Genomic DNA, 26334 nt, shown 5'->3' with positions numbered 1-26334 from the left:
GCGAGCGGTGAGGGGCTCGCAGCCATGCCGCGTAAAACCCCCGGCTTCCATGATATAAACTGCCAGAGGGGCAGCACGGTGGCGCTGTGGTTAGCACAGTTGCCTCACAGCGCTGAGGTCCCAGGTTTGATCCCGGCTCTGGGTCACATTCTGTGTGGAGTTTGCACATTCTCCCCATGTTTGCGTGGGTTTCGCCCCCACAACCCAAAGATGTGCAGGGTAGGCGGATTGGCCATACTAAATTGCCCCTTAATTAGAAAAAAAAAATGAATTGGGTACTTTAAATTTTTTTTTTTTAAAGTGTTAAAAATAAAAAATAAATAAATGGCTGGAAAATGGACGGGTCTGTGGCCGTGTATGCGCACGTCAACGACCTGCAGCGGTCGCACCATAAAACATGGCACCGGCCATGCGTGGACCCGTCCTACCAGACAGTGCCGCCTGGCCACCCCCTGGCCACCCCCCACTAGTCCACCCAGCCCTCGCTGGACACAGTCCGCAGCCGCCACGCCGGGTTCCCTACCGCTGAGACCACACGGCAACTACGCGGTCGGGAACTCGGGACACCGGTGGTGGAGCATCGGGGGGAGGGGCGTTCAAGTGATGCGCTGAGGCCGTCTCAATGGCTTGCGTGCGGCACGCGATGCGATGATGCTGTTTCGGAGGGGCGGAGCATACAAAACCTGCATCAGTCAGGCGCAGCCCCCAATTTTGGCATCAAAATGGATTCTCCGCCCGATCGCCGATTACGAAATTGACGTCAGGGAATAGAGAATCCGTCCTAAGTGCTCCATTGGAATAGAATTGCTTATCATCTCCGCTGGCACTAGGAGCGGGACACAGCTTGTGATTCTCTCTCTGCCATTTCGAGCGGGGGTCCGTTACCGAGATCCAGCAGCTGCCCCCCTTCCCCCCACAATGTAAATACTGCCCCCCCCCTCCACTGACAAATAGGGGCATCCTCTTTCCAACTATGCTGGAATAACAAGTCACCTCCCCCACAGCATGCACACAGAAGGATGATCCAGACCCCTGTTAGACACCCCCATCTGAACCCCAAAAGTGAAATGCAACAGAGAATCCCAAAACAGACCCCTAACGGAGATGACCCCATCAGACCTCTCCATCAGAGCCCTGAACAAAGACCCCCCCATATGAGACCCCCTATCAGAGACCCCCTATCAGAGACCCACAGCTGAGACCCCTATCAGAGACCCCCTAAAAGAGAACCTCCAACAGAGACCCTCAACGGGGATCCTCAACAGAGACTCCCAAATAGACTGCTCCATCAAAGACCCCCATCAGACCCCCCATCAGAGACCCACAACAGAGACCTTCCCATCAGACCACCCCCATTAGACCCCCATCAGAGACCTCCAACAGAGACCCTCAACAAAGACCATCCCATCTGATACCCCCATCAGATAGTCCCATCAGAGACCCCTGCCTGAAAACTGGAGCAGTCCAGGCAATAGTGAAAAATCACTGCATTTTCACTTACCCTTTCCTAACATCTGCTACAGAAGATAAAAGTGTTCAAAGCAGCAGCTGTTGCAAGTGTCAGAGGCTTACTCGAATGCTCAGTGCACTTCAAAGGGCTTGAAATCTCTTGATAGCCTTTGAAATGCAAATCTTCCATTCAGTTTCACAAAGCAATACATTGTATCAGCGATTGACCGCTTTATTACTCCACAGACAGCTGCTTGGTGGATTGTTGATCTATCTTTCTCTTCACAATTGAATGCATCTCCATTACCCTGCTTTAATGCGAACCACAATGTTCATAAACACTCTTGCTGAGCTTGTTAAGTCCTCAGCATATCAAAAGCAGCTAAATGCTTTCTGCTGTGAAAAGAGGAAGTCAAAGCACTTTGGGAGGGCTTCCGATGAACTTTGGGGGTCTCTCCGCCATGCACTGCCCCTTTGACCCACCGTAGGGTCCACCACATCAGGGCCACACTTGCAAATACCTGGACCAATCCACACCCTCGTGAATCCCGGCTGAGAGGGTCAAAGCATCATGGGGGTCTGCAGAATCAGACTTCAAGTGTAAATGACCGATTTGCATCCTTCTGCTTGCGCGGGGAGAGATGTGCCCTTTTGTCTCCTTCCCTCTCCTGATTGCATCTGTGACGTGTCGATTTTATGTAAATTAGGCCTGATTTTCAACCGGCCCTTGGCCAGCATCTTTGGGTATGTATTCCCAGTGCACTGCTCATGTTGGCTGCTGATAGCCTCCATTGCGTTCCTCCCTCATAATCCCCCCCCCCCCCCCACTCAAATATTCTCTGTCCTCTTCAAATAGCACCTTCTGATGACCAGCACTCTGCCATCCTGAGCACCTAATTTAATAGGCATCCACTCAGGCCTTGCCAGCTTGCCAGCTCCCAATCAGCCTCCTTCCCGATCTCCTTGAACTGCTTACCCAAGGAACACTGCTGAGGCTTTGATTCCTCTCAGTTGGTGAGCTACCTGGAGGCAGATTATCGGGCAATATTTTAAGATCCCACTCACAAGGTCGTAATTAATTGGGGAAGTGATCACAAAAACTGAATGGGTAGGGCCCCGAAGCAGTTTCACAAAGCAATACATGGTATCAGTGATTGACCGTTTTATTACTCCAGAGACAGCCGTTTGGTGGATTGGTGATCTATCTTTCTCTTCACAATTGAATGAATCTCCATTACCCTGCTTGGTGGATTGTTGATCTATCTTTCTCTTCACAATTGAATGCATCTCCATTACCCTGCATCATGGGGGTCTGCAGAATCAGACTTCAAGTGTAAATGACCGAGTTGCATCCTTCTGCTAGCGCGGGGTGAGATGTGCCCTTTTGTCTCCCTCCCTCTCCCGATTGCATCTGTGACGTGTTGATTTTATGTAAATTAGGCTGACGAGGTTATTTATGAAGAGCGTGCCAACTCTTCCGGGACTGACTGAAACAATTTCAAACTTCCACGTGCTGGGCCGCTTCAGCCCTACCAACCATGCTGCTGATGGTTGAGTGCATGGCACACAGCAAATTAAAAGAGCCATACATCATTTGGGGCAGCACGGTAGCATTGTGGATAGCACAATCGCTTCACAGCTCCAGGGTCCCAGGTTCGATTCCGGCTTGGGTCACTGTCTGTGCGGAGTCTGCACATCCTCCCCGTGTGTGCGTGGGTTTCCTCCGGGTGCTCCGGTTTCCTCCCACAGTCCAAAGATGTGCAGGTTAGGTGGATTGGCCATGATCAATTGCCCTTAGTGTCCAAAATTGCCTTTAGTGTTGGGTGGGGTTACTGGGTTATGGGGATAGGGTGGAGTTGTTGACCTTGGGTAGGGTGCTCTTTCCAAGAGCCGGTGCAGACTTGATGGGCTGAATGGCCTCCTTCTGCACTGTAAATTCTATGATCTATGATCTTGCTTCAGACAACTGCTTCAACTGCCAAGTTAAAAGAAAATTACTGCAGATGCTGGAATCTGAAACCAAAAGAGAAAATGTTGGAAAGTCTCAGCAAGTCTGGCAGGGAGAGAAAGAGCCAACGTTTCAAGTCCAGGTGACCCTTTGTCAACTATCAAGTTGTTGACTAAGTGGCCGTGGCTGATCATTGGCATTAAGGATCCCAACATGGACCCTTACTGATTCTTCAATGGTGATTACGTCAAGAGGAAACCACTGTCTCGGTCTTTGCTTTCTACATCAATAGAAAAACTTTTGTAATTGAAGCTCAACAACACCTAAACTCTGTTTCTTGATGTGTTTGCTCCTCCAACGTCCTTTTAGTTTAACTATACTTTCCAATAAGCTTCTCAATTTCAGCAATCAATGGCGTAACACAAAGAGGCTGTAACAACAACTACAAATAGTAAGGAATAAATATTATTTAGTAATCTATTTTCAGATAGCATGCCAATGTTTTAAAACTATGCTTATGTGCAAAATATGTAAATCCAAAGCATTGGAAATAGTGATTGGTCAGGGAATGGAGGTTCTGGTAAACAAAGAATAGCGTATAAATGTATTATGAACAATAAGGCTCGTCTGTATTGTCACTTTGTATTGATTTGTATTTTATCAACATATCTGAGATTTGGTATCCTGAGCTGACTCAATACAATGATCTACTTTGCTGATATTTGAATGAATGATGCCAACTCCTATATTGGGTGTCTCGAGGCTGCATTAATTGGTCTAGGGAGATGTTTGTGGCAATTTATAACCTTTAATGCAACTATTTCTCAGATACAGAGAATGTAAATTATATCAAACAAATCTCCCGATGGAACAGTCAGATAAATACTGTGGCTACAGCAACAGCTCAGAGACTGAAAATCCGGAGTTGAAAAACTCATTTCCTGACTCCCCAAAGCCTGTTCGCTATCTTCAAGGTACAAGTCAGACATGTGATCGGGCGGAGAATCCCTTCCCACAGCCAAATCCGGGGCGGCGCCGGTTTGACGCTGGTTTTCAAGTCTCCGCCCCCTCTGAAATGGCATCATCGCATTGCGCGCCGCATTGCGTTGGCTGGTCATCGGAGGGTCCTTCCCCGATGCTCCGCCCCCAATAGGCTGAGTTCCCAACTGCGCAGTTGACGTGTGGTCTGAGCACTCGGGAACCCAGCGTGACCGCCGCGAACTCGGCCCAGCGCTGCCACAATCGGCCGGGAGCCGTGCGCTGACCAGGGGGCCTTCCACGAGGGCTGGGGGGACTGGTGGGGTGGTGGCCAGTGGGGCCCTATATGGCAGGTCAGGTCCACACACGGCCAGTGCCATGTTGTATGGCACACCTGCTGCAGGTCGTCGCTGTGCACATGTTCGGCCATGGACCTGGCCATTCTCCGGCCATTTCTGGCATGGGAGCGGGGTGTTTTACTGTGTGACGCACCGATTTTGGCATCGTAAAGCTTCCGGGAATCACTTAACCGCTGAAACGGAGAATCCAGCCCAATAACTTCCATGGTGGAATGGAGACTGGGATTTAAGGCTTTCAGCTGTATTAAGACCTAAATTCTGTTTGAAAAAACTGTTGTAGCAAAAAGTATATCTTCGTTCCATTGTTTCCTTGCAGTTACGGCAAAAGGTTCATTTGAAATCAATGAAACTTGTAAACTTCCATGCAACAGTTCAATGCTCTCCATGAATTTGACAACAATGGTATGTATATTCCAACATAATATAGTTCATACGGCTCTGAAAAGTAAGTACAACTAATTCTAATTACTTTTGATGATAAGATATTCTCTAATGTCTAAATAGTTTAGAAGGAAATTATATATGCTTTTTAAGGTCACCAATTCTGACATTTCTATCATATTGACCGATACCTCAAGTTTCTAACCAGGAGGCAGGCTCTTGAGAAAAAAACATGGCCTGGATTTTCCGATCCTCGACGCCGAAATAGAGTTCGGTGATGGGGCAGAGAATCCCCGTTGACGACAGAATCGGGGGTCGGCGCTGCTTTCGCGGTACGCTGCACGCTATCTCCACGGCCTCAGGCCATTGCTAAATAGTCTCCCAAATGGAGAATCCAGTTCCACGTATCAAATGAAAGATCTTGGGCTGGATTGTGTAGGCTGGATTCTCCGTTTGGTAAGTCCCCACGCCAACGTGAAAACGCTGGTGTTTTACGCCAGCAACATTTGCTCCGAACGGCCACCAATTCTCTGCTCTGGGAGGGGCTGGTGACCAGGCAGTGTAGAGCTCCCAGCTCTAGCTGCCGATTCGGTGTGGAGCATTGCCGGGTCTGTGGCCGCGCATGCGCACGATGGCGGCACAAATCAGGGGCAGCGCTGCTTTCACGATGCTCCGTCTCCTGAAAGGCGCCGTACTCTAGGAGTACACCGCACACCATATCCACAGCCTCAGGCCATTGTCTGAGGCCTGCCCTGCGATGCTCCATCCCTGACCGGCCAAGTTCCCTACAGCGTAGGACACATGTGGTCTTACCGATCGGGAACTCAGCCTGGTGGCTGCGGACTCAGTCTAGCGTCGCAACAGTCGGGGGAGGCCGATCTGCGGGCTTTATTCAGGGCTGGCGGCACTGTGGGTGAGCCGGCCGAAGGGTGGCACTATTTTTGTGGTTCTGTTCCGCGGGCTGTGTCCGCCATGAAGCGGCCATCTTGCTGCGCATCCACTGACCACCCACCTCGACCCCTGGCTCTGCACAGTGACACGGGCCGTATGGGTGCGCCCACCCTCTCACCCCACCCCCAGCTGAGGGGAAGCTGAGGCAGCAGAACAGCCAGCAAAGGACCGGGCTATAGAGGAACGGGCTGCAGAGGGGCAGGTGGCAGCTGCGGAGGCTGGAGGGTCGGCCACCCAACAGGCGAGGAGGAGGAGAAGCCAAGGAGGCTCCACATGAGGCCTCGGGTGTACCGGCACCGCCGGTATGTGTACCGACACCGCCTGTCATTCGAGGACTTGCTGGACCGGGCATGCCGTCGGAGACTCCGGCTGAGCAGAGACACAGTGGGAAACATCTGACAGATGATGGCACACCTGAAACAGCAGGGGTATGGGGGAGGACTCCCGATGTCCATCAAGGTGATGGTTGCCCTGAACTTCAATGCGATGAGGTCCTTCATATCGCCGAGTGCGGACCTGTCTGGGACCTTGCAGACACGGTGAGAACGTGTAGACTCCGCACTAGTGGGGAATCGAACCTGGGACCCTGGTGCTATAAAGCCACAGTGCTAACCACTATGCTACCGTGCTTCCCTTCTTGAATTTGAATTTGCCCTCAGTGTACATCTTGTATTTTCCGTCTGTGCACCCGAACAGGAGCGAATTTAGCGACTAGGGGCTTATCACAGTAACTTCATTGTAGTGTCAATGTAAGATCATTAAAAAAATTCTCTCTGTGTCTGCGTGGGTCTCTTTCTGTCCTCCCCCCCGTGGGCAGCACGGTAACATAGTGGTTAGCACAAATGCTTCACAGCTCCAGGGTCCCAGGTTCAAATCCCGGCTTGGGTTACTGTCTGTGTGGAGTCTGCACGTTCTCCCCGTGTGTGCGTGGGTTTCCTCCAGGTGCTCCGGTTTCCTCCCACAGTCCAAAGATGTGCAAGTTAGGTGAATTGGCCATGATAAATTGCCCTCAGGGTCCAAATTGCCCTTAGTGTTAGGTGGGGTTACTAGGTTATTGGGATAGGGTGGAGGTATGGGCTTGGGTAGGGTGCCCTTTCCAAGAGCCGGTGCAGACTCGATGGGCTGAATGGCCTCCTTCTGCACAGTAAATTCTATCTATCAACCCAAAAATGTGCCAGGTAGGTGGATTGGCCATACTAAATTGCCCCTTCATTGGAAAAAAAAAATGGGTACTCTAAGTGTATTTTTTTTTAAGTGTGGTGCTGGGTGGGGGTTCAGCCATCTCCTGGGTGGAGGGGGGGGGGGGGGGGGGGGGAGAGGGCGGGCGGGGGGGGGGGGGGGAGAGGGCGGGCGGGGGGGTGGGGGGGGTGGCTGGGTTACCGGTGTGTGTGTGTGGTGGAGGGGGGGGCTGGGTTGGTGCCGGGGACATGGTGCAGCTAACTCATCCTGGCCGCCGTTAGGAGGTTGTGGACTTTCCTTCAGCACTGCATGCCAGTCCAGACCACGTTGCCCATGGCACTGACCACCTCTGCCACCTGCGCCCATGCACGGCGAATGGTGGCTCCTGGCAGCCTTCCTCCCAGGCTGGGGTGCAGGGTCATCCTTCTCTCCTCCACGGTGTCCAGGAGGCTGACCAGCTCAGCGTCCCTGGAACGTGGCGTGGCTCTCCTTCCAGCCATATTGTTGACGGCGTGTGTGGGGGGGAATGGATCGTTTAACTGCGGCTGCGGAGTGTGAGCCTCATGTGCACCAATCGTGTGGCGGATCCGGCACCATTTTCGATGGAATTAGTTGTGTCGCATGTGGCGATGGTGCAAGCCCATTTAAAGTAGCTGAATGGGTGCAGCTGTTGCGCCATTTTTTCTGTCGTGAAACGCCACGGTTCCCACACTGCCATCGGCACTTAGTCTCAAAATCGGGGAATCCAGCCCAATGTGTTGACGCCAGCACTAATTTTGTGGAGTTCCGCGACAGCAAAACTGGTGCCGCACCTGGACTGATTCAGTGACTGTTGAGGGGCCAGCACTGGCACCACTTGGAACACAATCAATTCCAATGAGAAACGCTGCCAGATTCACCGGTTTGGTGATTGACACTCAGGAGGCTGACAAGCTGCAGCCACACAGACACACTGCACTCCCCCCACACACACCACCCCAGCCAACAAGATGGCAGCAAGAAGTGCAGCCCCGCAGTTCACCAACGCAGAGCTGGAGACCCTCGTGGATGCAATGGAGAAGAGGCAGATAACCCTGTACCCCAGCCCGGGAAGGAGCCTGCCAGATGCCACCAGTCACCGTGCCTAGGCGTAGATGGCAGAGGCGGTCAGCCCTGTGAGTACCACCGTCCAGTGTCGGAAGGAACTGCACAACCTCCTCAGGGTGGCCGGGGTGAGGAAGCAGCACTGTGCCCGTGGCACTAACCTCTGTCCCACACACCCATAACCCTATCCTCCCCAACCCAGAGGGCGGCCAAACCGTCACCCTGCACCAAATGCCGGCACCCATACCAGCCACTATGCGCTGGCCACTGAGGCCACCAGCTACCCACCCCCTGGGCTGCATGCGTCGGACTGTCTGCCGCTGTCGTTTTCTGTTCCCCCCCTTCCACCCATAACTGCCGGAGAAGACTGGAGGGGATCACCAGACTTGTGGCCTCTCCCCATAGCAGAGCAGAGGGCCCTGGACATGGTTGTGGACTGGAGGAAAGGGAGGCCGCCATGGTGGAGTTCGGCCGCGGGCGAGGAAATGAGACCCTGCTCAATTACAGTTCCCCGTGACACATGTGTCAAACCTCTCCCCCCACCAAACACCACCCCCACAACATCCTCACCCCCACACCACCCTCAGCCCCACCCTCATCTGATACCACCCCATCCACACCACCACCACTAGCCCCCCTGCCAACCCCCATCCCCGGCCCGCGGTCTAAGCATGCGTCTTATCATGTGTTTTGCAGGAGCTGTTGGAAATGGGGCGGGTCCATCTGGCATCCCCCGCCCCCAGCCAGTGCCACAACTGGAGTCCCCCAGTTAGCTGAGCACCGATGACAAGAGCAGCTTGTGCAGCAGCCCTCGACCCGAGACTGAGGACACCCCGGAGCCCGAGTCTGAGGATGACACAGATTTCCCGTCACAACGTCTCCAACACCCTCCACTATCCCAGAGACACTCGCCTCAGTTGACCACTTTCGTGAAGAGATTCCTCGGACACTCTCTGGTACGCACCACACAGCTGATCCTGTACAGCAAGTGGAGGTAGGAACTCCCGTGGGGGCGGACGGTCGGAGGGTGGGCTGACCCCAGGGACTAGCTGCCATCCAGACGGGTTTCGGGTTCTGGAACAGACAGTCCCATCGATTGTAGAGATTCAGTCGCAGAGCCAGGGACTACATGAGGGGTTGTCGACAAGAATCCAGCACCTGCACGTGTAGTTGGAGGAGTCCAACCGTGTGCAGGAGTAGGAGGTGGTGCCGACCATGTGGGCCACTCAGGTGGCATCCACGGCGGAGGCATTGGGGGTGACGGTTTTGGCGATGGATCAGCATGTCCAAGGCCTGGGACATTCAGTGCAGGCGGGGACTGAAGCCCAGGACAGAGTTGCCACCTGACAGGCAACCATATGCCAGGGCCACCTGGAATTGCAGTGGTGCTTCTGAGCATGGTCCAGTCACAGCAGGCTACGGCTGAGAATGTCGGCAGCATTGCCCAGGAGCTGGCCTGCACGGCGCAAACACAGAGGGAGGTGCCCCAGTCCCAGAGGGAGATGACGCAGTCACTGGCTGATGTGACACAAACCCAGAAGGTGGTGGCACAGTCAATGGGTGATGTGGCGTAGTTCCAGACAGAGATGGTCCACTCCCTCTGCTCCATGGCTGCAAGCATGCGCACACACTGGTCGAGACCGGAGCGGGCCTCCAGGACTGGTGGCGCCAGGTGGCGTGGCAGCCTCAGGGGATAGCTCCTCTCCCACCCCCGTCCCATGGAGTAGCACAGGGGCCATTGGTCACCCCGAGGGAGGAGGAGGTGATATGGCCCAGGCCGGTGACTCACGCAGGAGAGATACCGGAACAGCGCAACTCCTTGGATTCCCCCCCCCCCCCCCCCCCCACCCACCCCTCACCCCCCTCCCCCGCCGCCAGTCCTTGGTGTATCTGGTGGGCAGAACAGGGCAGCACCCGAGCAGCAGCCGGGCCCATCAAGGCTCAGTCGCCCCAGAAAATGCCCACCAATAGGGACCCAGGACGTAGGGCAGGAATGACAGCAGGCTGCCTGTACTCCTGCAGCACTGTCTGGAAATCCACCAAGACATTGTATTAGGTCCCATAAGGCCACTGTCGACACTAGTTAAGTTGGCACGGTTGCAGGGCACTGTTTAGCTTTAGGAGCGGGGTGGGGGTAGTGGCCGAAAGGGTTGATGAGGTGTCCGTGCCTCTGGCCAGTACCCTCCCCCGCTCCAAGTTCGTGAACCAGGAGGCGATCAGAGCGTCCTGTGCTTATTGGCCATGGTGCTCACGTCGTATGGCTCCTGTGCCTGCCTGGGCTCCATGTCTTGGCCATCCTCCCCCTCCCCCGTTGAACGAAAACTGGTTTTCCACCTCCTCCTCCAGTACATTCCCTCTGATGTTGTGGAGGACGCATCAGGCTGCCACGATGCAGGCGACCCTCTCAGCATCATACTGATTGATCCCTCCATTGCGGTCCAGGTACCTGAATCCCAGCTTCAGGAGGCCAAAGCACCGCTCGATCACGCCCCTGGTTGCTGTACGGGGTTCGATATAGCCGGTCTTTGCCTCCGGATAGGCGTCATCAGCCATGACAGCGAGGAAAAGCCCTGTCACCACCCAGGAGCTAACCCCCCAGCCAGGGTGCATCTAAAACATGTCAGGAGTCATCGAGTGTACCAGGATGAATGAGTCGTGCACACTGCCTGAGTAACGGGCACAGCCATTTATGATGAGCAGCTGATGGTCACATATCAGCTGCACATTCACCGAGCAGAACCCCTTTCAGTTTGTGTAGAGCGGCCTGTCATCTGCAGGTGCTTATAGGGCACCATGCATCCCGTCCAGGACCCCCTGGACCAGGGGCATCCCGCCGATGGTGGCGAGCTCCACCGCCGGGGCATCCTGGTGGATGTATTGAGCCACCTGGCCATATAGGACATGGATGCACCTGTGCACTGAGGTCTGTGACATCCCAGACAGGTCTCCACTCGGTGCCTGGAAGGACCCCGTCGTGTAAACGTTCAGGGCGATCCACACCTTGACGGACACCGGGAGCAGGTGTCCTCCCCCATACCCCCGTGGTGCCAGGTGCACCATGATCTGGCAGATATGTCACACTGTTCCCCCTGCTCAGCCGGAGTCTTTGACGGCATGCCCGGTCCAGCAGGTCCCCGAATTATAGGCGCTGCGGTACACATGAGGCCTCATGCGGCGCCTCCTTGGCATCTCCTCCCTCTCGGCCTGTTGGGCATCCTGAGTGGCTGCCTCCTGTTCCTCTGTTGCACGCTCCGCTGCTGCAGCTTTCTCCTCCTCGAGCAGCCAGAGCCGTATAGCCACAGGGCATCCCCCAGGGCTGCGACGACTAGGAGGAAGGCCACCATTGCTGGTTGAATTCCAATATCCATTGTCTGCAGGGGGTGAAAGGCCAACATGTTAGCATGGTGCATACCCCTGTGCCCAACCAGGTCCAGCGGGCTACATGGTGGCCTTGGTTGGCACTGCGGGCTACGCCCCGGCATGTCCCTCCCCCCCCCCCCCTCCCCCCGCATCCCCGCACCCCTGGCTCTGTCGGTGGCTGGTACCGAAGGGGCCACTGGTCCTGATGCCCACCCCTGATACCAGGGGTACCATCGTCTGGCACTGCCCTTCCCAGGGGTAGGCTCCGCAGCCTCTGCCCGGTGCCCTGGTAATAGCTACAGTAGCCGTTGCCTTTGGATGTGCCGCCTGACGCCCCGCCAGCGTGTGGCAGCCGTTTTGGGTGGTGGGGGGGGTATGGCATAGGGTGGGGTGCGGGGCTAGGTACACTCACACTGCTGGTGTCACCCTGCAGAACCAGGGGCCAAGGTGAGGTGCGGAACAAGATGGATTTCTTGCAGTCCAGCATTACCTTGGACACCGCCCCAGTCCCATGGCGGGATCAGCCCGGCCACATGGCCCATTCTCCCATCACCCCTTTCTTCCCCCAGCCCTGGCAAGGCACCCCACCCACCCCAGCCAGTGTCCGGCCCAGCAGCCCACGGTCACGCCTTTCAGTATCCTACCTCCTCTCTCTCCCTCTTCAACTACGACGCCGGTTTCACGATTTTTAAAAGCACAAGTGAACCACGCCATCGGGAACTCAGCCCATCAGAGACGGTGAATCGCGGAGGCCCCGGAGAATACTGGGTCATGCCCGCTAATGATATGCAAACAATATTTACTGTACACGCAATCCTGACCGCACTGATGCTACTGATGAGGTGACGGGGAATTGCCTTTTGGCACCCTTGCAAATCTGCACCCATGCAATCTTGGCATGGGAGCCTATTCTCCGCCCAATCGCGTTTCGCAATTTCGGCGTCAGCTCACGGAGAATCCGGCCCCCTATAATCTGAGTCTGTGCTAAATTATTTGGCAATCTTACAGTCAGGCTTAAGCAAGTAAATCAGAAATGTTCTGAATTTACAAAATGATCCAGTATTAGAATTTTAATAGTGGAGGTTTTTCTTTGAAAAGACATATTTTCATTCACGAAAGAGAAAATGCTGGAAAGTCTCAGCAAGTCTGGCAGCATCTGTAGGAAGAGAAAAGAGCTAACGTTTCGAGTCCAATGACTCTTTGTCAAAGCTGTCACGGCTGTCAAAGCATAGTTTCATTCAAGTGCATCACCAATATTTTTGATGTTGACTGATTTGGGTGAACTTTATCATCTTTGTGATACTTATTGTTAGTTTAAAAGTACATCCAAAACTCATGCTGTATGATTTAGGCTTTCCCTAAAAACAATAATTGGACATTATGGGAATAATTTTACACAAAACACCTTTCGCGCCGAGAGTATTAATCGAACGTTTGATTTTCCCACCGATATGAAGATGAAGAACCACAAAATTACAATATTATCCTTTCTGATTTATTCTCACTGACACTACTGCTCTAAGGGCCCTCTTAACTGCTCGCCCCATTCTTCAGCCTCTCCTTGTTTCTTAGCTTTACCCCATCTGATGCTACATCTTGATTTTCCAAATTAAGATTATTTCTCTTCACTGGTTTTAGCCCTTCCTTGATTATCACAGCAGCTCCTTTTCCATTTTGCCTATCTCTCTAAAGGTTAAGTACCCTGGAAATATTGAATGCCCAATCCAAGTCACTCTGCAACCATGCCTCCACAATGGTTATCAGATCAAAGATATTTATTTTCATCTGCGAAGCAAACACATCTATTTCATTGCAAGTGCTTTCTTAATTCGGATTGAATATCTTTACCTTTATTCTGAGCAGAATTTAAGGGCTCCTGCTGACAAGTTTGCAGGCGGGTTGGTGGTGGGGAGGGTGGGGGCCGTTATTGATGGGGGGACATCAAATTCCTCATATGGCCTGTCTGTCATCTTACCAGCTGCCCCCAACTTGTCTGCAATTTTATGAAGTGGGATGAGGGGTTGAGGTCCAGTGCAACCCCAATTCAGGCCCTCAAGTGGTCATTTAATGGCCTCAAAACTTGCCCCACTCAGGGCTCGCCCGAACCAGTCCTTGTCATCACAACCCTCAGCCACCTCAGCCTCCCCTGTGAGACCCCAGACCTCTCTGCATCCTGCGTTTCCGGCACATCAACTCTGGAAACTGCTTGTAGTCCCACAAGTTGCCATCTCAGTTTAGCTCAGTTGGCTAGACAGCTGCTTTGCGATGCAAAGTGCGGCCAACAATGTTCAACTCCCGTACCAGCTGAGATTATTCATGAAGGCCCTGCCTTCTCAACCTTGCCCCTCACCTGAGGTGTGGTGATTCTCGGGTCACATCACCACCAGTCAATCACCCCTCGAAGGGAAAGCGTAATCTGAAACTATGGCGTGTTCACTTTTACTCTTGCCCTATATCCTTGTCATTTCCCTTGTTGCTTTAAATTTACCTTCTCCTGAACCTCCCTGCCATTTCTCTGTTGCTGCTCTGCTGTGCTTCTGTTTAAATCTGAGTGCTCCTCACTCTCCTGATTCTCAACCACACCAGGAGTTCTATATACAGCCCTTAACTAAGGAAGGACACACTTGGCTGAGAGGGATTTCACCAGACTGGTTGCTGGGATGAAGAGACTGTTTTGTGAGGCGAGACTGTGTCGATATTCCTTGGAGCTTGGACGAATGAGAAGTGATCACACATTAAATATATAAAATTCTTAAGGGCTTGACTGCAGCGTAGATGCTGGGAGGATATTTCCCTGACTGGGGAATCTAGAAGACTCACAGATTTAGAATAAGGAATCGGCTATTTAGGTCATCGATAAAGAGAAATTTCTTCACTAAGAGATTTGGAATTCTCTGCTCCATAGGGATGCGTACGCTCAGTGTTTGAGTACATTGTGATTCTTTATGCATTCTATTTTTGCAATAATATTATTCAAACTTAGATTAAAATGCTTGCAGACAGTGGGGGCGATTCTCCGAGGCCCGCGCCGGGCCAGAGAATCGCCGCAACTGTGCCACGACGCCCCGACGTCGGTGCGCGATTCTCCAAGGTGCGGAGAATCGGCGCCGTTTGCGTGACACCGGCCGCCGATTCTCCGGCCCGGAAATGCCGAGCTGCCGCGCCGATACGACAGTCCCGCCGGCGCTGTTCACCCCTGGTTGCTGCCAGTGGGAACTCTGTGGGAACAGTCCGGGGGGGGGGGGGGCTGTGGGGGGGGGGGGCTCCTTCACTTGGGGGGGCCTTCGATGGGGTCTGGCTCACGGTCGGGGCCCACCGATCGGTGGGCCGGCCTCTCCCCCCCTGGGCCTACTTTCTGGCGCGACCAACCCCATGTTGGGTCGGGGCCGGCGAGCTGAAGAAGTCCCATGTGCATGCGCGGGTTGGCGCGGCACCAAATGGGAGGCTGGAGCAGCGTGAACCGCTCCAGCACCGTGCTGGCCCCCTGTGGGGGCCAGAATCCGTCGTACCTGGGCCCAGTTCGCGCCGTCGTGAAACGCGACGGCGTTCACGACGGCGCAAACACTTGGGCCCAATATTGGAGAATCGCCCCCAATATGTCTGCTAGAGCTGTGATTAAAAGCTATTTCACCTGTTTGCAGATAGAGAGCTAATGTTGTAACAATCTGAGCCGGGCTAAACAAATAAAGACATGTCTTCTAACAAGAAAGAAAGGAATGTTCTGTGCTTTGAGTGCAGCTGGTGTACCTAATGGGAGGGACTACGGGCGTGATTCTCCTCTACCCAGCAGGGCGGGCCGTACCAGCGCCGAGGAGTGGCGTGAACCACTCCGGCGTCGGACCGCCCGGAACCTTCAGGGGCTAGGCCGGCGCCGTCGGGGTTGGTGCCGCGCCAGTCGGTGCGGAAGGGCCTCCGCTAGCCGGCACGAGTTGGCGCATGCGCGGGAGCACCAGCGTGTGCTGGCATCATCCCAGCACATGCGCAGTGGGGTTCTTCTCCGCTGCCGTCATGGCGGAGGTTGACAGCAGCCGGCACGGAGGGAATGAGTGCCCCCACGGCACAGGCCAGCCCGTAGGTCAGTTGGCTCCGATCGCTGGCCAAAGCAATCGTGGGGGCACCCCCAGGGCCAGATCCCTCTGCGTCCCCCCCAAGGACACTGCAGGCCGCCTGCAGAGCCAGGTCTTGCCGGTATGGACCTCGCTGATCTACGCCGGTGGGACTGGCCAAAAACGGACAAAGGAGTTGCTTCCAGGGTTCCAAGCTGAGCAGAAGGTTTTCAGCTTGATCCTAAAAACAGGTTTCTCTCTTTAAGGGCTCTGCACCATGATAAGCAAGTAAAATCTGATTGGTAACTGTATGCATAAATGGTATCTGAAATATATGAGTTTTCTTAATTGCAATGTAGAGGCAAGTTTCAGGAAGCAAATTAAGATGTTTTACCTGTTAACTCTTAAGCTATTTCTTTGTTGCTAAAATGCTTAATTCTGTGTTCAAGTTAAAGTTTGTGTTTAAGATGTATGCTGTCTACTGGTTAGTGTTATTACTCCTGTGGTACAGTATCATTTCCTTCCAGTTTTACCAAATGCATACAGATGGGTTCTAGTCCAGCGTCTTAACTAAAATTGGGGTTCCGGTCCAGATCTATACAATATTCAAGATAGAGGTTGGTAGAATTTTAGATATTAAAGGAAGCAAGAAATTTGGGGATAATGTGTGAAGGTTTACCTAAGAGAGACAATCAGCCATAACCTTAATGAATGGTGTAACAAGCTTGGGAAGCCATATGGTACTCTTGATGCTAGTTCTTATTTGCCTATTGGGTTTAAGTGAAGCAACCCAATCTCAACTCCATGCAGTACTGAAGATTTTCCTGGTGATATTCTGTTGAATCTCCACCATACCCTCATTAAGGCCCCAGATCAAGGAAAACCCTATCGCAGTACTGGGAGGGAAGGGGAGGGATGAGAGCAGAAGTACGGACCTTCCAGGTGAAACAGCAATTTAATCTTCCGATTTACTATATTGTATTCATCTACCACAATCCAGTCTCCTATACACTGGGGACACCAAACACCAGACTGGGTGGCTGCTTTGCGGAAAACTTCCACTTAGTCCGCAAGCACAATCCAGAGCTTCTGTTGTTTGCAGTTTGAACTCACCAACTTGCTCTCAATCTTCCTGCCCTCAACAACCTGCTATAGCATTCTACCAAAGCTCAATGCAAGCTAAAGGAACAGCACCTTAAATTCCTATTAAACACTTTACAGCTTTCTGGACTTAACACTGAGTTCAACAAATTCAAACCCATGTTGATGATATTTTGCCAGGCTCCAGTCTTAATTTTGATCTTTCTGCTTCTGCTTTCAGACAGAGCTGTTCATTATTCTGCTTTTCACGCTCACTCTGGACAAATGCCTTGCTTCTTGACTACAACCATGACCACTCCCGTTGCATTTTATTCCAATCGCACCTTTGTCATTCAATCTCTTCCTCAAAACTATCCTAGACCTTCCCTTTGTCCTTCCTCCCCCTCCTCTTTTCAACAGCGTACACCCATCACATTTCTACCCGATAAAAATAAAAGACTGCGGGTGCTGGAATCTGAAAACTCCCCAGTAAATGTTGGACAATCGCAGCAGGTCTGACAGCAGCTGTGGAGAGAGAAGGGAGCTAGAGTTTAGAGTCTGGATGCCTCTTTGTCAGGCCTGCTGAGATTGTCCAATATTTTCTGTTTTCTTACATTTGTACCCTCCTTCAGTTCTGAAAACAATGTCATATTCAACTCAAAATATTAGCTCTATTTTTACCTTCGCAAATGTCTCCAGACCTGCTGTGTATTTCCAGCACTTTCTGTTTCTTATTTCAGATTGCCAGCATCTGCAATATATTGCTTCTATTTTAACTCCCATTGCTTTCTGCACTACCATTGAAAAAGCCAATGCAATTTCAGCGGTTATCTCAACCTTTCCTGTCAGCTTCAATGCTTTGTCTGGGCAAACGCCAGCTGTGGGATTCTCCGTCGGCAGCATCCTCCACTTCGGCGGCAACGCATCTGTGCCCGTGGGTTTCCCGACAGCGTGGGGTGGCCACAATAGGAAACCCCATTGGCCGGCTGCCGGAACGGAGGATTCCGCTGCCGATGGGGCCGCACCGTGCCGGGAAACGGAGCTGGAGGGACGGAGAATCCCACCCCAGGTCTCTTTGTTTCTGCACCGCCTTTAAAATTGGACCATTTATGTTTTTCCTCTCCTCTTTTTTTTGCCAAAATGTATACATGAAATTAAAAATGAAAGAATCAATAGAAATTCCAAGTGGCTGCATTGGAGGTTTGGGCATCTTCATATTATTGCATGTGTACTATGGTTAACATTAATGGGATTTTATTCTGAACTATGTATATTTGTTGGCAATAACTTATTTTAATACAAACATTTGAATTATATTTTTGAAAGTAACTGTCATGTATTTCCACTGTTTGCAGCTTGCCAATTCATACAGTAACTTGACTGGATTTGTGTGTGTCGAAATACAGAGGTAATTTTTCCTGGATTGAATTAAAGTTCATGGCTACAAAACATGCATTTATTCTAACGCAATGGCTCTTTGACAGCTGTTGCAGGGATTTTTCTTTTTCTCTTGCCTCTTTGCCAATTTTTTCCTTAGATGAAGCACATCTCCTTCAGAGATCAGATAAGCAGCCTATCATCAGGAGGTGGATTGCCAGCTACTCAATATGAGCAGCTACCGTCAGGTTGGAGTCAAAAAATGGTGGTCAGTTCCTTCCATTAAATTCAGTAGGGGCCTGAGGGCAACTCATTCTTCCAGATCCCCGAGCGCAAAACTGACCCTTCCACCTCAACTCACTCCCTCTCCACCTCCATCGCAAAGCTATCATTTCAGGCCTTCCTTCAATAGACCTACTGAGCTTTTCCAGCAATTTCTGTTTTTATTTCCAGTATCCGCAGTAACTGCATTTATTTTACTTGAGATAGTTTAAAATATTGCACGTGTATAGATCCTGACTCTACTGTTTTTTATTGGTTCATGGGACGTGGGCATCACAGGCTGTGCCAGCATTTATTGCCCACCCCTAATTGCCCTTGAGGGGGCAGTTAAAAGTCAACCACATTGCTATGGGTCTGTAGTCATATGTAGGGCCAGACCAGGGAAGGACGGAAGATTTCCAGGTGGGATTTATGACAATCGATTCATTGTCATCATGAGACTTTTTTTATTCCAGATTTTTTTATTCAATTCAAATTTCACCATCTGCAGTGGTGGGCTTTGAACCTGGGTCGCCAGAGCATTACTCTAGGTCTCTGGTTTACCAGTCCAGTGACAATACGACTACGCCACCATCTCCCCTTGTCAGTATGTATCTCTTTATATGCTATAGAGAAAAAATGATCAATAAAAGGAACACATTAAAGAGGGGTGACAGCCCTTGGTAGGGTACTGCAATAAAAAAAATCTAATCTTCAAAGGAAACTTAACTAACTAAACTAAAATGACATTAACAGGGATAGTAAGAAGCCTTACAACACCAGGTTAAACTCCAACAGGTTTGTTTCAAACACTAGCTTTCGGAGCACTGCTCCTTCCTCCGGTGAATGAAGAGGTATGTTCCAGAAACATATATATAGACAAAGTCAAAGATGCCAGACAATGCTTAGAATGCGAGCAGTTGCAGGTAATTTGCAGAGCCTCTGATGTCCGGGTAAGCGTTCTCCAAGGCGGCCTTCAGGACGTGGGGCAACGCAGAATCGGCGAGCAGAAACTAATAGCCAAGTTCCGCACACATGAGTACGGCCTCAACCGGGACCTGGGATTCATGTCACATTACATTCATCCCCCACCATCTGGCCTGGGCTTGCGAAATCGGACCAACTGTCCTGGCTTGAGGCAATTCGCACCTCTTTAACCTGGGGTTACCCCTATCTCTGGATCTGTAATGACTTAATCACCTGCTAATGCTCGCATTCTAAGCATTGTCTGGCACCTTTGAATTTGTCTATATACATGTTTCTGGAACATTCCTCTTCATTCCCTTGAGGAAGGAGCAGTGCTCCGAAAGCTAGTGTCGGAAACAAACATGTTAGACTTTAACCTGGTGTTGTAAGACGTCTCACTGTGCTCACCCCCAGTCCAACGCAGGCATCTCCACATCATTTACAGGGATGGTGATGCGCCCCAGCCTCCACAGGGCCCACTGGTCACGGAAGACCTGACACCGTGTGCTTCCCTCCCCACGAACATAGCCGTGATAGCGGGGCAGTCATCCGCTTCAGGCAACCCTCTCAAATGCCTGTTGCCTAGACCTGTGTGTCTCTTTATATGTCCTTAAGTAATGATCCAATCAACGCCCTCCATCTGACTGCACTTAACTTCAATTGATACAATTAAGTCCTGAGCTAAATCAATTCAAAACTTCTTTTATTCATGTGTTCTTTTTGTTAATGATGCTGAGCCTCATTTTTGAGATGCTGGTGACGAGTCTGAATGTAACTGTTTTTGCTATTTTATCTTAACTCCTCAAAACTGCTAGGAGGAGGTGGTTGGGGCATGGGGGCGAGGGTTTGGAGACAGCAGTTCTCTTTGTTCTACATTTTAAAATAAAATCTAGCATCAAAACATGAGGCAACAATAGTTTGAGAAATTTTTGTATTCTATTTTGAGAAACTTTAACTCTTGGGGGAATGCATGGAAAGGTGCTGGAACTAATCTTGGGAATAGCTGTATTCTTCCTGGCATCGCTCGCAGAATCGTTTTATTAACATTTCGATATCTCCGCCTCTGCTTTGACCTGTTTTAATGGTCAGACCATCTGATGTTCCAGTCAGCAGAAAATTGACTTTGGCTCTTATCTGAACAAAAGGAATTCTAATTCATACATTGGCGCGATGGCCACCTGAGCCACTGAACATCACAGATTCTCAGTGTTAAAACAGCTCTGCCCAGTTTCTATCAGGCAGGGGGGTGTTAAAATCCCCTCCATTAAGCTCTCTGAAGCTGAGACATGTTTGGTTAAAAGGCATTCACATTTTCTATTTTATAGTGTGAATGACAGCAGAGTGGACTATAATCTTACACTCAATGGAGAGATAAAGTCAGAAAGTTTCATGCGCCATGTCAGAGATGCAGCCAATCTGATCAATCAAATAATTCCGGTGAATTTAAAATCCTTTAAAGTGAAGACAACAGGTAAGCACCTTATGCTATAATGACTGAAAGTGGCTACTGCAATGTCAAAAGTTGCTACCTGTAAGTCGTGGTGATTGTCACTTTAAGACCAGCCTTTACTGTGTAAGAGTCACATGGTCTGAACAACCAATAAATGCTGAGTACAAGGACTCTCTCTAAGGGGAGAGGTTTTCCTAGTTAGAAAGGGTGTACTATGGACTAACTTGAAGCATCCAGCTAATGAAGCAACTACGTAAATAAAGTGCATTTGTTCAACTTAAGCAGCCTCCAGCACGATATTTGCACATCTGAAGAGGAAGATAAGTGATCATTGTACTGCCTTGAGCCATACACCTGAGAGTATTGCATTTCAACAGAAGACTGGTGGAAAAAAATATACTCACTAGAATGCCTCTCTTTGGGTGAATATGTCCACTTTGCCTCACGGAGAGCTGGAATGGGATTCACCATCCAGCGACTGCGGAATCGCAAGGCGTGATCGGGCGGAGAATCAGGCATCAGCTGAAAATTGAGGCTGGCGCCAGGCTCCGATGGAGTGCCGTGCTCTGGTGCCTCGACAACGGCGTGAATGAGTTCTATGTCACGTGTACAGTAAATGCCGTTGGCATATCATTCACGGGTCAGACCCAGTATCCTCTGGAGCTCCCGCGATGCTCCGTGTCCGCCAGGAGAAATTCCCGATGGCGAGGTTTATTATGGTTTTTAAATTTTTTAAAATTGGGAAACAGATGCAGTGGTTGCTGAGGGAAAGAGATCTGGGCGGGATCCTCCGGTCTCCAACGCCGAAATCGCGTTCGGCCGGAGAATCCCCGTTTCCGCCGAAATCAGGGATGGTGCCGCTTTTGCGATCCTCCACCCCTCCAAACGGTGTACTCATAGAGTACGCCATCGGGACAGCCTCATTACGTCACTTGAGGCCCTCCACCGATGCTCCGCCCCCGATGGGCTGAGTTCCCCATGGCCTGGGTCACTCATGCTATTTATTTTCGTGAACCCGTTGTGGCAGCGCCGCCACAGTCGGGCAGGGGGGGGATTTGGCGGGGGCTGGGGCACTGGTGGGGGTGGTCCGGGGGTGGCGGTCCTGGTCAAAGGTTTTTACCAGGCTGGGTCAGTCCGCGGTCAGCGCCATGTCGCACGGTGTGGCTGCTGAAGGCTGCCGCCTTGCGCTGGCGTGGCCAAGGACCCGGCAATTCTCCAGCCGCATCCATAGCTAAATCCGGTGGCTTTACGCTGCGTGCCTGCTAGCCCCCCACCAGACGGAGGATCAGTGCAGCTTTTGCGCCTATTTTCCGGGCATAAAACACCACTGTTCCCATGCTGGCGTCAACACTTAGTCTTCAAATCAGAGAATCCAGCCCCATGTTCCCAGAGGCGCAACCATGGGCTGCCGGTCCGGCTGCTGGAATTGCTAGCTGTGGGAGGGGCATCTGCCAAGGCAAGGGGGAGCAGCGGGGGGGGGGGGGGTGACCAGGCAATGGGCAGTGGGGTTTAGGGTGTGCCCTGCCCTGGGACCTGGGTGTCCAGGCACGGACAACTATCGCCGCGGGCTACAATCAGCCATCCTGCTGTATACCCTACTGACCGCCCGTCATGACCCGTGGTAGAGTACTGCGACATCAGCCATATGGGTGCCCCCACCACAGCCCTTCCCTCCACCCACCAACCCCCACCCTACCCACAACCACACACCACCCAACAGAGGGCATCATGCGGTCCACCCAAGGGTAATGCCCACAGTAACCCCACAGAAGGGAGCCGGAGGCTCTATATGCCCGGTTGGCAAAATATATCAGGGTGAGTGGTGAGGTGGTGTGGGGGAGGGGGAGTGGTAGGGTGGGGAGGGGGAGTGATGGGGTGGGGTGGGGGAGTGCTGGGGGAGGGGGAGTGGTGGGAGAGGGGGAGTTGTGGGAGAGGGGGAGTGGTGGGGTGGGGAGGGGGAGTAATGGGGTGGGGTGGGGAGGGGTGGTGTGGGGGAGGGGTTGGGGAGGGGGAGTGGTGTGGAGGAGGGGGAGTGCTGGGGGAGTGCTGGGAGAGGGGGAGTGGTGGGAGTGGGGGAGTGCTGGGGAGGGGGAGTGGTGGGGGAGTGATGGGGGAGGGGGAGTGCTGGGGAGGGGGAGTGCTGGGGAGGGGGAGTGGTGGGGAGGGGGAGTGGTGGGAGAGGGGGAGTAGTGAGGGAGTGCTGGGGGAGGGGGAGTGGTGGGGGAGTGCTGGGGAGGGGGAGTGGTGGGAGAGGAGGAGTGGTGGGGGAGTGGTGGGGGAGGGGGAGTGATGGGAGAGGGGGAGTGGTGGGAGAGGGGGAGTAGTGAGGGAGTGCTGGGAGAGGGGGAGTGATGGGAGAGGGGGAGTGGTGGGAGAGGGGGAGTAGTGGGAGAGGGGGACTAGTGGGAGAGGGGGAGTAGTGGGAGAGGGGGAGTAGTGAGGGAGTGCTGGGGGAGGGGGAGTGGTGGGAGAGGGGGAGTAGTGGGAGAGGGGGAGTGGTGGGGAATGCTGGGAGAGGGGGAGTAGTGGGAGAGGGGGAGTAGTGAGGGAGTGCTGGGGGAGGGGGAGTGCTGGGGAGGGGGAGTGGTGGGAGAGGGGGAGTGGTGGGGATGGGGAGTGGTGGGAGAGGGGGAGTAGTGGGAGAGGGGGAGTGGTGGGGGAGGGGGAGTGGTGGGAGAGGGGGAGTGGTGAGGGAGGGGGAGTGGTGGGAGAGGGGGAGTGGTGGGGGAGTGGTGGGAGATGGGGAGTAGTGAGGGAGTGCTGGGGGAGGGGGAGTGGTGGGGGAGTGCTGGGGAGGGGGAGTGGTGGGAGAGGGGGAGTGGTGAGGTGGGGTGGGGGAGTGCTGGGGGAGGGGGAGTGGTGGGAGAGGGGGAGTTGTGGGAGAGGGGGAGTGGTGGGGTGGGGAGGGGGAGTAATGAGGTGGGGTGGGGAGGGGTGGTGTGGGGAGGGGTTGGGGAGGGGGAGTGGTGTGGAGGAGGGGGAGTGCTGGGGGAGTGCTGGGAGAGGGGGAGTGGTGGGAGTGGGGGAGTGCTGGGGAGGGGAGTGGTGGCGGAGTGATGGGGAGGGGGAGTGCTGGGGAGGGGGAGTGCTGGGGAGGGGGAGTGGTGGGAGAGTGGTGGGGAGGGGGAGTGGTGGGAGAGGGGGAGTAGTGAGGGAGTGCTGGGGGAGGGGGAGTGGTGGGGGAGTGCTGGGGAGGGGGAGTGGTGGGAGAGGGGGAGTAGTGAGGGAGTGCTGGGGGAGGGGGAGTGCTGGGGGAGGGGAATACTGGGGGATGGGGAGTGGTGGGGGAGGGGGAGTGGTGGGAGAGGGGGAGTAGTGAGGGAGTGCTGGGGGAGGGGGAGTGCTGGGGGAGGGGGAGTGCTGGGGAGGGGGAGTACTGGGGGAGGGTGAGTGATGGGAGAGGGGGAGTGGTGGGGGAGTGGGAGTGGTGGGAAAGGGGGAGTAGTGGAGAGGGGGAGTAGTGAGGGAGTGCTGGGGAGGGGGAGTAGTGAGGGAGTAGTGGGAGAGGGGGGAGTAGTGGATGAGGAGGGGGAGTGGTGGGAGAGGGGGGAGTAGTGGGAGAGGGGGGAGTAGTGGGGGTTGTGCCACGTGTGCCGTAGGGATACCGCAACTCAGTGGGGGCTCAGTTCTGGCAGCACACGGGGTGGGCAGCTGGTGGCCTTTGCGGCCAGGGCGGCAGTAAGGCTGTTGGCATGTGGTGCAGGCTTGGATGCGAGAAGACCTCTGGTGTGTGGGGTTCGGTCGCCCTCCGGGTTGATGGGGGCGGTTGCAAGTTTGTGAGAAAGGGGTTGGTGCCAGGGACATGGTGCTGGTTATTCACTTTAGACACCCTGAGGTGGTTGTGCAGCTTGTTCAGGCCCACAGCACTCACAGCCCCTGCCACCTGAACCCAAACCCAGTGTATAGCGGCACGTGGCAGCCTCCTTCCCATCCAGGGAACTGGGTGCCTCGTCTCTCCTCCATGGCGACCAGCGGGGTCCTGAGCTCTGCATCTGAGAAATGGGATTACTAAATTCAAGCAATTATCAAAGCATTGTGAGTTTGGAGCAACCCTAACTAACCATACAGTGGCATCGGTTAGTTGTTACATGAGCAATTATGCCATACAGTGCCCATTCCTGGCAAAAGTCAATATCAATTTTAAATTAACAGTGTAGATAGTGCTGGCCATAGGTAGTGCTGAAAAAGATTCATAGGGGCTGCAGAGTGCACACAATAGTGCCATACACCAATTCGGGCAGGAATCCAGCCAGCTGTGGCACCAAAACCATTGAAGCAGCCGCAAAGCAGGAAATGTTTCTAGTCATCCACAGAACAAAACCATATAGTGGAGGCAATCAGACAATATTTCCTAAAGTCAAATGTTGCCGTCCCCTCGTTCACCCACGGTCAGATGTCTGTCCAGTAGGGAGTATCCTGGTAGTCAGGGGAATGTTATTGTCTCCTCATTGAGGAAGTTCCTTAGCTGCATATATCTCAACTTGTTCTGTTTCGGGAGCTGATGTTTGTCCGTCAGATCTCCCAGTGTCGCTACTCGGTCATCTATGTATAGGTCCATTACCATTAGCGTCCTCTCGTCCTGTCTCCATCATTTGGAGGTGGCATCGTGTGTCACCGGGAGGGGGGGGGGATTTATGGTTCTTACAGATGGGGGCCATGGCGGGCATTGCTCTCAGTCCGAAGTGGTGCCTGAGCTGCTTCCATGTTCCAGATCCCTGAAAGTTTCCACCCAGGTTGATAGGGTTGTGAAGAAGGCCTATGGTGTGTTGGCCTTTATTGGTAGAGGGATTGAGTTCTGGAGCCATGAGGTCATGTTGCAGCTGTACAAAACTCTAGTACGGCCGCATTTGGAGTATTGCGTACAGTTCTGGTCGCCTCATTATAGGAAGGACGTGGAAGCTTTGGAACGGGTGCAGAGGAGATTTACCAGGATGTTGCCTGGTATGGAGGGAAAATCTTATGAGGAAAGGTTGATGGACTTGAGGTTGTTCTCGTTAGAGAGAAGAAGGTTAAGAGGTGACTTAATAGAGGCATATAAAATGATCAGAGGGTTAGATAGGGTGGACAGTGAGAGCCTTCTCCCGCGGATGGAGGTGGCTAGCACGAGAGGACATAGCCTTAAATTGTGGGGTAATAGATATAGGACAGACGTCAGAGGTAGGTTTTTTACGCAAAGAGTGGTGAGGCCGTGGAATGCCCTACCTGCAACAGTAGTGAACTCGCCAACATTGAGGGCATTTAAAAGTATTGGATAAGCATATGGATGATAAGGGCATAGTGTAGGTTAGATGGCCTTTAGTTTTTGACTTCCCATGTCGGTGCAACATCGTGGGCCGAAGGGCCTGTACTGCGCTGTATCATTCTATGTTCTATGTTCTCAGTGTAGCCACCACCACTGGGCTCCTTGAGTATTTGGCTGGGGGGAATGGGAGCAGGGCCATGACCAGTTCTCCCCCCCCCCCCCCC

General features: G+C 52.8%; 1 protein-coding gene across 1 annotated transcript in view; it reads left to right on the top strand.

The window, feature by feature from the left end:
- LOC119967535 (adhesion G-protein coupled receptor F3-like) overlaps window positions 1-26334 on the top strand; it is a 103577-nt gene that overhangs the window by 769 nt on the left and 76474 nt on the right. The window contains exons 2-4 of the mRNA XM_038800216.1: window positions 5051-5136; window positions 18170-18222; window positions 20744-20889. Coding sequence (XP_038656144.1) covers window positions 5051-5136; window positions 18170-18222; window positions 20744-20889 — 285 coding nt within the window. The remainder of the gene's footprint in view (window positions 1-5050; window positions 5137-18169; window positions 18223-20743; window positions 20890-26334) is intronic.

Source organism: Scyliorhinus canicula, chromosome 6 (assembly GCF_902713615.1).
Source record: "Scyliorhinus canicula chromosome 6, sScyCan1.1, whole genome shotgun sequence".
Classification (NCBI taxonomy): Eukaryota; Metazoa; Chordata; class Chondrichthyes; order Carcharhiniformes; family Scyliorhinidae; genus Scyliorhinus; species Scyliorhinus canicula.
The sequence above is the reverse complement of the archived record's forward strand: the minus strand, read 5'-3'. Positions and strand labels throughout refer to the sequence as shown.